Below are 13,158 nucleotides of genomic sequence, written 5' to 3' on the forward strand. Positions count from 1 at the left end.
TTTAAATCCCATTTTAACAGGTGTGTGACTTAGCTCCTCCAAGGTGCCGCTTCCCAGAGTAAGAATACATGGCAAAAAAAAAGACATATCAAACCAACCAACCAAGCAAAAACAAAACAATACATCAACAAACAAACAAACAAAACAAAAAAAAACAAACAGACAAAAAAAAACAAACAATCAAAAGCATGCTAAGAATATAAGTAATAACACATATGTGAGGAAAAGGTAACAACACCAGTAGAATAGGAAGATATCTTTGTAACACGCAATTCACAAAATGCTGTTTTAATATTTTAGATCACCTAAGTGGACAGATGAATGCTAAGCAGCAGAAAGAAAGACTGAGAGAGAAAAGAAAAAATGAAGGAAGACAACTGAAGGTGTAGGCTTCTAGAGACACATACAGCAATTGCACTCTTGTAGACACAACATATGGATAATGACATGTATCTGAGAGTGGTGATAAGACAAAGATGTCACCAGGGTTACTGTCTCTCTGTGCTCCTCTGTGGTAAGGACTGAATAGTACCAATGTCTTTATTTCATTCCTATAGCATACATTCCATCTTTGACTGAAACCAGTGATGCCTTTTTGCTGTTTTCAGGTTAAACTTGAAAATGCTCTTTCAATTTCAAAAGTATCAATGTGACTTTATTACAAAGGCAAATCTATTTAAACACACACATATTCAATAGAATGAAAATAATAAAAATAAAAACTAAGATATTTATCTCTGATATTTAACAGCAAAAGCTTTCTGCAAGTAAGTAGTATTGGGTGAGAAGAAACATCCCAAATAAAGTGCAGCTGCTGTGCTTTCTATTTGCCTGCACGGAGGCACTGGAATACATATCACAAGAGACAATTAAATGAGTGAACTGAGGCTAATGGGTCTTTTTTGCTACTGTTAGTTATCTCTAACTTAGCAAATATATAAAAGTCTCTTATGCTTTTAACGGGGTAATAATTTAGAAGCAAGAGACTTCAGAAAAAATATGATTTTTTTTTCTCATGTAGCTTCTAGACAGCAGAATAAAATGTGAAGCTGCACTATTTTGAACTAAAGAAAAGAGTATTCAAATTTATACCAGGATAAAAGTGCAGCTAGGAAAAACCCTTCTTCTTACCATTAACAATACAATACTAGAGAAGGCACTGTCATTAGGGACTTGTTTGTCAAATAATAAATCTGATGCAACTTACCAAATGAGTTCTCTAGGGAGTCCTTTCTAGCTTCATTACATTGGTGCTAACAATACTATTACAGTAAACTTTGAACTGAAGTTCATTATATTACATTTCCGTAATGACTTTTCTGGCCTTTTCAAACTACAAGATCAAAAATGTCATAGAAGGAGAAAAGTGTTATTATTTGACAAAGCAAATGCTGGTATTCTAGAGTCAAATTCTTATTTTTCTTATTCACAGAAAGCCTCATTCCCATATCTTTGAGCAAAAAAATTAACCCATAGTTTTGGTTTTATGAATTCAAAACCCTTTCTCTGTCAAATGAGGTACACACTTAAAAACCATGAGTTTTTTCTTGATTATGGCTAAGTAAGGATTTAGCATCGATAGCATGTACCACACCACCTTCTGGAGGATGCTTTCAATGTCTTCTGCAAACATGAATTAATTTCACCTTACCGTCCTGGGTAGCAGACAGTTGCCGAATGGTTACGTATGCTTTTGGAAAACTGTAATCAAACACTTAAGAAATGAGAACCCCACAGTTAATTAATGGTTTTGAAATGTTCATCTTTGAGGGAAAACTCAAACTCTTAAATGCATTTACTTTGGGGGAGAAAAATATAGCAAGACTAAAAGACGATTTCAATGGATGTGTTATGAAAGGAGATTGACAGAACTGTCTCCAAATTGGGAAGATCTTTCCAGCACCTGACAGAACACAGAAACATCTTTCACTGAGCAGATACGTTATTGAGGAAACGTTAAATGTACTGTCAGGAGCTGAGGCTGAAAGAACAAAACCTTGACAATAAATACTTCTGTCTCTTGCCTTGAAGTTAGTCAGGGTGACACTAGCAGTTATCCCACCTTTGCACCACACCAGCTATTCCTGAGGCACTGGGGTCAGATTAGGCCACATAAGTGTTACAAGGTGATTTTTCAGGCTGATTTGAGCCCATGACTTTTGCCTGTTGAGTAATTCTGCTTTCACATTCATAATTTTTCATAAACCGCTCCTGTGATTTGTGTTGCAGCATTAGGAGTGAGATGGCTGACAGGACGCGCACCAGTTACCACACTGCTCAGCTTCGGTCTCTTAGCACATCACTTTTTCACCACAGCCTGGCGTTTTGTGTTTATTTGTTTTGTGTTTATTTGTTTGGTTGTATGTTTGCTTTTACCAAAAGTGCGTTTTTTACAGCTACTGCAGGCATCGCTTCAGAGTGCCACAGAACGCTAAAAGGCTCTGGGGGCTCGGCGGGGCACCACCTCCTCCCACAGGACTACCAGTCCCAGCCGGGGACCGGCTCGATTCGGTTTTTATGGCGTCGAGACACCTCTCAACCTCCTCCCTTCCCCTTTCTCCCTTCTCATCCCATCTCCCTGACGGCCACCCCTCCGCGCTGGAGGCGGTGCCGTGCGTGGGCAGGGCGGGAGCTGGTAAGGCGGCGCTGGCCGCCATTTGCCCGCAGTTGCCGGCTCCTCCCGCCCGCCCGCCCACATGTCATGGCGGCCCCGGCCCTGACCTTGCTCCGGCGGCTGTGCTGGCGGTCTCTCTGCGAAGCGAGGTGAGCCCCCGCCGCTCCTTCCCCGGCCTTTCCTCCAGAGTATGCTGTAGATAGGCTTGCAGAACAATACTGCTGTTAGTGTGCTGTGACAAAAAAAGACTACTTAACCGGTGTTGCTCGTGTACTGAATAGTAGCACCGCGTTAAAAATAAGTAGAGGCACAGCCTTGGACTTGACTTCCTTGACCCGTATCTGTGCAAAAATCTCTTGGAAAGTTCCTTTAGTCTTCCTCTGGACAGATATCAGGTGTGACTAGGAAGAGTGAAAGCAGGGTTAAAGTTTGTGCTGCTTTGATCATTTCTTTTACTGGTATGCCTGGCAGATGATCTGGAAGTTACTGAGATTTTTTATTCTTAGACACGCTTATGATGTGAAAGGCTTTGCTGAATATTCACATAAAAATCTGTCTGTGGTTCTTGCAGATTTCCCCCCTTTTTTAAAATAAAGCACTGTTTTAACACCAAATGATGGTACTGTTGCAGTTGCGGCAGCTTGTCAAAAGGAGTGCAGTTCAGCTGTTTGTAACCTTTGGCACAATTCATCAGCATTACAAAATACAGTTCCTGGCAATAAAACAGTGATTAGCATACTTACAGAGCACCACAGCTCCAGTAGTGGGACGGGGTCCGAACTCACCTTTGCTGGATCTTGCAAGAAGATGGAGAAGTGGTTAAAAGACTTGCTTGTGATGTGTTTTCTTCGGTCACAAATAATCAGAGCACACCTAGGTCTTTCCCAGCAATGTTTATTATGATATTCCTAACTTATAGCTTATGCAGAAGTCAATTGGATTTCTAGTTTTTAATCCATCCTGCCTGTTTCTAGAATTCTGTCTCTGTGTTCAGATTGGCCATGAAGCTCTCAGAAATGAGGCAAACTTATCCTTTGAATTTCTTGACATAGGAGACGCTGCAGCTGGAAATTCTGAGGGAAGTTATTCACCATTTCAGTGGCTGATTTTCTTTGCCTCTTTTCATATATATATGTATAATTAATAGTTTTCCTTCTATGAGAAACTGTGCATGTATCAAAATACAAAAGTTAACTTTTGCTGTATTTTTTTTACTGTTACCTCCTTTACTCACCCCAATGCCTGTTTGTTTTTTTTTTTGTTGTTGCAGATGTCAAATGTGCAAACGCTAAACTCAAAAACAGCACTGCATCTTCTTACTATATTGAAAAACCTTGAATCAACTTAAGAAATACTTCATTAAAACTGTTGTTAAAGTTCCACTGTACATCTAGTGCTCTGAACAGTGATCTTAATTTGTCTGCTTCCACTTTGTCCTTTAAAAAGTGCCCTTTTGTCCATTTCAGTGGCATCCTTCAGGTGTGTTAGTTGAAAACCAGAACAATACTTGCAAGTACTGAGCAGCTGTGCCTTGGCGGCTTTGCTTTCAGAAAAGAAAGGAGCCATGCAGTGAGGAAGTGCAGAGGCTCTGGTGCAGGCAGTGCCACTGAGCAGTGCTTATGTAAGCCCTCTGCAAGGTGGGTGGCAGAGACTCTCACCACAACTCCAGAAGAAGTCTTTGTTGGTTTAGTCATTCATGTAAACACCTTAAAACCTGCACATAAGTGCATGTGACTTGATTCTAAGTGTCCTTCTAAAAGATTTTGGACTATTTCCCAGCAAATAGATTATCACAGTGCCAGACAGGCTGTGGAACTTTTTCTCTCAGCATTATTTAGCTTGGCTAGGCAGGAGCCCTGGTAACCTCATCTCATCTTGAAGCTATCTCTGCTCTGAGGTCACCTCAGGAGCATGTGGCTTTCTGAGGCCGGAAGATGGTGGAGCTCCTCTAGTGGGCCAACCTCCTTTATGGTCAGGGCTGAGCCTGAGGCTCTGGGCCTCGCTAGGAAAATCCTGAGGGAAAAGTTTGGAGAAAATATGTGAGGGGCAAAAAGGGTGTATCGAGAGACTGTGGTTGGGTTTGTGTACAGCTGGTGCTCCTCTCCATAGGGTTTGTGGTCCTTGTGTGTGTGTGTGTACATACAGACCCACAGGTGCAGGTTGCAGGTAGGTCCATGGGCCTGTCCATAAGAGAAATGATCCCTACACCACACCCATGTTGCTCAGTGTGTAAGGTATCGATGGTGCTGGCCTGATGTGGGAGGAAGAAAAGGGTTGGAGTAAGTGCAAGGACCCCTAGGGAAGTGCCCCTTAGTCCTTTGCCCTTTGCTTGTTCAGGACTATTTAGGAGCTCTTTCAGATAGGATATCTCTGTCATTCACAACACTTCCCTCACTTTGATGTATGGGCTGCAAAACCATTGTAAACCAGTTGGCTTTGGGGGAAGAGATCTTACTGCGCTCCCCAGTGGGGAGCTGGGGATTGGCCTCTTCTCGCAGATAACTAGCGATAGGACTAGAGGAAATGGCCTGAAGTTGCACCAGGGGAGATTTAGGTTAGAAATTAGGAGACATTTCTTCTCAGAGTAGTCAGGCATTGGAATGGGTTACCCAGGGAGGTGGTGGAGACACCATCGCTGAGGGCCGTTAAGGAAAAGTTGGATGCGGTGTTTAGGGACCCGATTTAGTGGGTGATACTGGTGGTAGGGGGATGGTTGGACCGGATGATCTTGGAAGGCTTTTCCAACCTTAATGATTCTATGTCTCTGTGTAGGTTTCTGGGCTGGGAAGCTCAGGTGCACTTCCACCAACAGCAGAGGATTTTTGTTTGAAAAATTCTATGATGATTTTGGTGCAAGTGTACGTGCTTTATGTAGTTAGGTTGTCGGAATAAGATGAGGCCAGATAAGCAAAACTGCTTTTGAATTTTCATGTCAGAGTCCTCACGTATTGTGAACTGCAACTTTTAGAATCTGTGGACAGTCTGGAAGATACATTTCACAGATACGGTTTAAATATAAAACTGAGATCTAGACGGCCCTATGAAACTGCTGCCTATACGTGGAAGTCTGAACTCTGGGTGTCTCCCATCATTGCTTAAAAGCTTGGTGAAGTTCTTCATCTTCCAATGCCTGCCATTTCCTCAGTTCTGGGCAGTCTCATCTCTCACCTGCCAAGGTCAGGTATTTGGTCCCGTTAAACTGTGCTGCTTAATGAACTTGAGTAGTTCTCTCTTTGTCTTGTATGTACATGGTTAACACACAAGATGAGATGTTTCTTTCATCGTAAGTCCAGGGAGATCGCTTTCCTTTAAAAAGGCGAGTGCTTCTGGGTTAGGTGTTTGAACCCAGTGGAAGTGGAATACCTACATTTGATGCATTTCTCTTTAAGAGTCTTTGCCCTCATTTTTCTGTCTCCTGTGGCAAGTGTTCAACCACCAAAGAAACTGCCAGTTAGGCTGGTGGTAAGACATCTGAAACTGTATTGTAATATGCAGAATAATGAACGGTTCTGTGTTTTTTATTAAAAATGAGCACAATTGTGTGTCCAACTAATTAAGGCTCCCTGCTGAGAACACTCCAGCTTAGCACAGCTTTTCAAATACTGATGTAATGCTGCCTGCTGTGTGCCTTTATTACTTATCTCTTTTACTTGTTTCCAAATAAAGTGTCACATGCAGTAGTATGCACTGCGGCAGCTGTGCATCTCTGGTGCTAGTTGGCCTGTGTGAAGCAGAACTTGGCTTGACTTGCAAGTAGACTTAAAGTTTCACAATTGACACTTTCATTTTACTGAAAATGGTTAAATGGGAAATCCCACTGTTAAATTGCTGTATACGAATAAGAATCGCAAACTAAGTTAATTTGTAGAATTTTGTCTTCCTATTAAAAATGGCTTAATAAATACCCAGTTAAAGAGAAGTATGCATTTGGTATGTTAAGTATACTGGGTAAGAGAGTTCAGAAGTAAGAGACTGAAGTAATGTGATCATAACACTAGGTTAAATACCAGCAATGCACTGTTTGCTGCAACATATAAATTCAACTTTTATAATGCATGTTTTCATGAGTGGAATGCTTTTACTCATTTTTACCTAGGTATCCTTTTACCTAGGCATCTCAATTATGAATGAGTACATCTTGACCAGGAAACCAGTCGTTTATGCAGTCTGGCCATTGAATTGTGATATTTTTCTCCCCAAAGCTTTGTGAGAAATTATTTGAAGTATGTACATGAACATCTTAAGATACCTGGAGAAACAAAGAGAATGCAATTTGTGCAAGCGACATGACTTCACTTTCATTAAAAAAAATAAAAAATAAAAATCAACTCTTCAGGCATTTTTTTCTATAGACAAATAATGTTAATATAGCTGAGTTGCTACAGTGAGAGAGAGGGAAAGAAATTCTAAATTGTAAAACAAAAATATGGACTACTGGATGTTTTTAGGCTAGTATTTGAAGTAGCAAGATTCTGTGTGTGAAATAATGTCATATAATTAAATACTAATAATGATTTAATGCTTTTGGTAATACAGAGAAAAGGTGCAGTATATCACAAACACCAGATGGGCATACTGGAAGAATTATATCAAAGACATTTACAGCCTTGCCATGCCAGTGAATCTAGGAAACCCTTTTTGCAATCCTTTAGCGATTCTATAAAAACAAGGCATATCCTTGGAGCACTGGGAGAGGAACAGTCATACAAATAGAAGGACAAAATGCAAGATTTTTTCTTAAATTCTTATTTCTTTATTCTAACTAGGGCATTCTTAATTGTTCCAGATTCAGAGTTGTGTGTTCAGTAGGCAAGATCTCCCATTTGCCCACTTCTTGTCCTTCTCCATCACGACATGTAATTGTTCCAATTTGAATCTGTCTAACAGGGGAAGCTGGCACAGACATGCTCAGAACATGAGGCTGCACACATCCAGCAGGCTTCACATCCAGCTGTTTAAGATCAGAGGCCCCACAACTTGCTCTGTGAGACAGGCTGTATCTGCAGTCACTGCTGGGTAGCCTGGTAGGAGCAGAACATTTGTTGGTGGGAAACCTGCATCTGTGCTAGCCTTGTTTTGAGGGTTCACTTCATGCTAGTTGTATTACAATCCTAGCCCTGAGTGCCTGTTAGCAGCTGGAGGACATCTGAGATCATTTAATCTGGAAGCAATCTGTCACGTATGCGTGAGACAGCTCTGCAACACAAACTAGGGGAATGGCATTGGAAACAAGGTAGAGATTTACTCCGAGAAGAGCCTCCTGATCCAAACTAAGACGGCAGTGTAGACACACCCCAACAACATGCCCTGTTCCTTGGTATGGTCCTCTCAGCAGTTTCAGAGGAGGTCAGGGTCTATCAGGGACTGAGTTTTCTACAAACTACTTTCATTTCTCAGCAATACTGAAGAGCCTTTTTCAAAGGAGTGCAATTAAGCTCTAGTGTTTCAAATAATGTGGATTGAAAAACAGTTAACTCACCCTTAAGCTGTTGGCTTTTTCTTGCTTATGTGGCCCTATTGATCTCTGCAGATGCCTGGAATACTTTATCCTTCCAGTAAATCCGCCTCTACTACTATATCTGCTCTTCGGCTTGGGAGGCAGCAGTCTAAGGGCTAGAGTTCACTTCCATCTTGGCTCTTGAACAGTGTCCCAAATCTCTCCACTGCTTGCCAGCATCATCTTCTGACCCAGCATCTGCAGGCTTACAGCCCACCCGCACGGCAGGAGCGCAGCACAGTACTCACAGTCCCAGCACAATAGCAACGTCCGTATGCAGTCTCTGCAGCCTTCTTCTACTTCTGGCTGGGAACGAGCTGAACCTGCCTTCTGGATTGCTCGTCCTTTACTTGGTAGCACAGTTGTGTTCTTTGATCATGATATCAATGTCCTTTTGATATATTTATGGCAAAGCAGGATGTTAAAACCCTTGAAAGCTGTCCATTCACCAGTGACTTAGGTGCCATCTCTTCCTTTTCTTTTCCTGCAATCCTCATGGCTGTTTTCTGCCCTCCTTCTTATCGTGTTAACTAAGCCAGACAGACTTAAAGCTCTGGGAAGAGGTCCAGGGGCTTTGTCTTTACCCTGGGACTGCGTGTGCTGTGAGGAAACTTCTCCAGTGAGGAGGCTGGAGAGCTAATTTGGGGCTAACTGCAGGTGCCAGCACACCCAGCGCACGTCCAAGCCTCACCTTTTGGAAAACCCATTTGAAGCATGTTACCATCCGGGAGGTGACCTGTAAGTGTGGTGGCATCTCTTGTTCTGTCCCATTTCGGTCTCCCAGGTTTGGCCACAGGGAGCTCAGAGGCAGGCTGCCTTGTGTCGCTGCAGTGGCAGTGTCTCGTCCTGCCTGCCAGTCCTACTCAGAGCTGTAGTTGGATATGGCCACACACAGTTTGGGAGCTTTGTTCGGATAATATCGCCTCTTCCCTTCCCACCCTCTTGCTGGCAGACACTGTTTCTGTGTGGCAGCAGCTGCTGTCACTTGCTTCCCTACTGCCCTCTCTCACTCCCTGGTGCAGCCTCTCCACTCACACGAGGAGAACTGGAATTTTGTGCTGTTGCCCTCGGCAATATATCAGAATATATCCTCAAAACCCCGGTTTGCTAACGTGCCTTAGTCTTCTTTGGATCTGTTGCAGGATTCTCTGTTACTGGCAGTAGAAATTGCTTTTGTGCCTGCAACTTTTGACCCCATGTTTGGCCTCACCTGCGGTTCTCCAGAAAAGAACCACAACAAACTTGGGTCTGCTAACGGCGTGGAACTGAGCCGGATCCGAGAGTTCACAGTCGATATCAAGCCAAGGTGTCTGGAAGTTGGTCTGTTTATTTCTAACTAAATCTCTGGAACATTGCAAATAGTAAGGAATGAAAAATACGTGAATGTTGGGAATTCAGGCTTCTTAGTGCAAAATATGTTGTTCTACCTGGGCTCGATATGCAGACTTAATTCACTGTAATGAGCCTTGTTTGCAGCTACCCTTCCATTTACAATAACACCAAAGTAAAACCCAGATGTTTCACTGTTAGAGTAAATAAATACACGTGGAAGATTGAACTGGTTATGTCACTCTATTCTCTTTTCCACTTTATTACTGTATTCACTATATGAATATTTGTTTTTTTCCCCTTTTTCTGACTGTTCTATTACAAACAAACAAACAAAATGTAAATGATGATCGGTGTGAAGTAATCTGCCCAAATATCAAATATATTGATATTCACTTCAGATCAGATATTTCTTCATTATTCCGATGTAGTAAATGATGGAGCCTTTCTGTTGTGACTCGCACACTGATTACAGTGAACATTGTTCAGGTTCTCTGGAAGTTCATTATAATAAAATTTAGACTGTAATCAGTAAACTTCAGCAAGATCTGTGAGCTGAGATTTTAAAGGTCTTGTTAAGCCATCCTTTATTTCACGAAGGAACAAGAAATCATTGCCAAGTAATTTGGTATTATATGCTCCACCAGAAAGAGGAAAGAAAAGCTCTCTTGGAGTGGGTTCTGGAAGGCTTCTTTTTTCGATCAAAATTCAGGCTTTAAGTCACTGAATAAGTAGTGCTATTTGTTTAGCTTTGGGGATGTCTGGCGGTGATTAACATGTAAAAGCAAAGTGAAACAACTTGATAATATGTCAGCATCCTGGTTAGTAAAATACCCTGGCGGTAGTTTTTTCTCTCTGAAAGCAATGATATCAAAGAAAAAATAATTCTTACAATAATCAGAACAGTATTTAATCAGTTTATGGTTTTAATATGACCGGTCATAGTAGTTTCCAACTGTGGAAAAGAGATCTTAAGCGCTATTACAGAACGAATACCTTTATCACTTTGATCATAAGGTACTGACTTTCATAAAAACATACAAAAAGTGTAACAATACTAGACAGCAGTAAATTCAGTAGATAGATGGATTGCACTTGTGCTGAAATCCAAAGAACACGTGTAAAGTTTAGTCATGTTGTTATTTTCTTATATGTATAAAGCTACCTCTAACTGATAACATGGAGTACTCCAGGTAGAAATTTCTGTGATCCAGTCAATGGCTAAAGTTTCATTTAATCAGAGATTAAATAGAGATTATCACCGTGTTGGTTTAGAAACAAACACAACTTTGCCCTCGGTGCTGTCTGACTGTATAGTTCATGTGTAGTTCGTGGTAGCTTTTTGATGGTGGTAGTGCAATGCTGGATTTAAAATCAATCAAGCAAACAACCTCCAACCCCTCCAGCCACTGCCAAAAACAAAACAAACACAAACAAAACCAAACACACATTTCTCTTTTCTGAGTATGGTTGTGTCCTTTTAAACTGCTCATGAAAGTGACATCTATTGGCATCTGACTCGCCAGACGGAAAGCATTTTTCTCTTCTCTTTTTTGCCCCCAATTTTTTTTTTCACTTTTCCACTTTCTCCTCCACCCCTCCTTTTTTCCCCCTAATGATCTTATTCCAGTGCAGAAAACAGTGAGGCTGGAGAAGGAAACTCTGCAGTTGTCCCTTTGTCAGCCTCACGGCCCACCGCTGTGCTCTCCGTTAGCTCCATCTCTTGTACTAAGGACAGGATGCAGTGCTCCAGGTATGGCCTCACCAGCGCTGAGCAGAGGAGATTCAGTTCTTCTTTGGGATTAAAAAAGATTTCTTGAGGATTAGGTTCACTGTGTATTATTGAAATGGAAATGAATACATTCAAAAACATTTTTATTTTAAATATGGTGCCGTTCTATACAATGATAAATATTACTTGTAAGAGGCTTCCTGCTTCAACACATCAGTATACCAACCCTGTTCCTGAAACAGAAGAATCTTTTGGGTGTTTTTTGTGTTGTTTTTCTTAACTGTCAGTAGGATGTCTGATGAAACACACCTTTGTTGTCAGCTGCTTTCCCAGACCTACAGTTTTCCTCAATCCCCATAAGGATAGCACAAGCCGATACGACTCGGCACGTTGCATCGCCACTGGTAGCTGCCAGGAGGACACCTGTAAGTTTGTCTGGTTTTGAGCTCCAGAAATAGTGCCAGAACCAAAAGCAGTGTACTACCTCGTGTTCAGATGTAATATGTTTAGTTTTCTGCAAGAATCCTGGGTTTGTCCAGCATAAGCTGTTGACAAATCCTGCTCTGTTATTGTCACGTAGCTTGTTCAGTATTGCTTGTGCCTGTCCTTACTGTACCTAGGTGTCAGGGATTCACGTGGGAAAGTAAGCTTCAGACAAACAGTTTGTCTTCATACAGTGGTTCAGCGGAGCTAGCAGTAGTGTTGGTGGATTTTCTAATGCAGGGGAGGCTTCAGTAGCTGGCTGTGTCCTTGTCAGAAACCTAACTGCCTTGGCCAAAAGGTATTAACACCAATGAACACACTTTCTTGCTTTCCACGCAGTCAGCAAGGTTCATCCCCAGAAGCCAAATAAAAAATGGCTTTTTCCTCTCTCCATTAGCAGCAAAACTGAGTGTTTGTTTTGTGAGAGGGTCACCTTGGATGTACAAAGAACGTGTTGAGTTTGTTGGTCTCCAAATACCGCAGTAAACTTTGATTCTCACCGAATGTCACACAGATGGGTATCGCAGCTTTGTATTTTTCTGCTAACATCCGTGTTTATGACTTCCAAATGTGTTTCAGAGGACATCTATCTGAAAACCTTCCTGCTGGGAGAGATGTTTTACGTGGACTGAGGATGTACAGGAAATCCTCTGGTGTTTGTCAGCCACCACGTTCAGTTAACGTAAAGTCTGCTGGAGAGAAAAAGAGCTCTTACAGAGATTTCAGGAGATGATCCCAGCTTCCCTCCCAGCAGCTGCGATGAGAGAATATTAACTGTGCCTGTACAGAGCGCAAAGAACAGCCCATTTCAGGCCTCAGTGAATGGTAATCTAGATCTTTGATTCTCAGCTATTCTTTAAGATTGAAAAAAATCCTATCGAGTGCAGCTGAGCCACTTACACTCAACAACAGTGATTCAGCACTTCAATTTGCCAGCAGACACATCATTATCTTCTAGCTTTTGTATGTCAAAATAGTGTAGGAGGGTAAAATATTAAAAGCTGATAAGGATTTGTACACCAAACTTGTGTTTAGAACATTTCAATAGTTGTTCTAATGTAAAGGAGGAAATAATTTGACTTCCATTTCTTTCTGTTTATTAAAACAACAGTGAGTGAATTGATTGTAGAGTATTTGCACTGATCTTTCCTGATAACTAGATATACTGGAAATACCAAAGCATTAGAAGTTTTCTTATAATCTGATAGTAATGCATTTTACTAATTCCACATTAGCCACAGTGTAATAACGGAGGATTACCAAGGACTGTGATGGCAGAACAGGGAGAGTAGGGGGTTTTTAAATGAGTTTTAGGAAAACTGAACTTGAGTTCTGTCTACTGAGTCATCAACACCTTTGTATTATCACGATGGTTAACAAAATGTATTTCATCAAGTAAGTCAAATGTGTTGATTTTGTGTAATGATAAGACTTTTTTTTTTTTTTTTTTTTTTTTTTTTTGGTAGTGATAAGACTTTTTAGGCTACTGGGTTTTGGTCCAAA

General features: G+C 41.4%; 1 protein-coding gene across 2 annotated transcripts in view; it reads left to right on the forward strand.

The window, feature by feature from the left end:
• Nucleotides 1-2,697: 2,697 nt before the first annotated feature.
• Nucleotides 2,698-13,158, forward strand: part of ECI2 (enoyl-CoA delta isomerase 2) — a 29,699-nt gene continuing 19,238 nt past the window's right edge. The window contains exon 1 of one of the 2 annotated variants that reach the window (XM_032182368.1): nt 2,698-2,763. In XM_032182368.1, coding sequence (XP_032038259.1) covers nt 2,702-2,763 — 62 coding nt within the window. In that variant the 5' untranslated portion in view covers nt 2,698-2,701. Of the gene's footprint in view, nt 2,764-12,259; nt 12,481-13,158 lie in introns of those variants that run through there. The other variant, XM_032182372.1, reaches the window with a different exon arrangement.

Source organism: Aythya fuligula, chromosome 2 (genome assembly GCF_009819795.1).
Source record: "Aythya fuligula isolate bAytFul2 chromosome 2, bAytFul2.pri, whole genome shotgun sequence".
NCBI classification, from domain to species: domain Eukaryota; kingdom Metazoa; phylum Chordata; class Aves; order Anseriformes; family Anatidae; genus Aythya; species Aythya fuligula.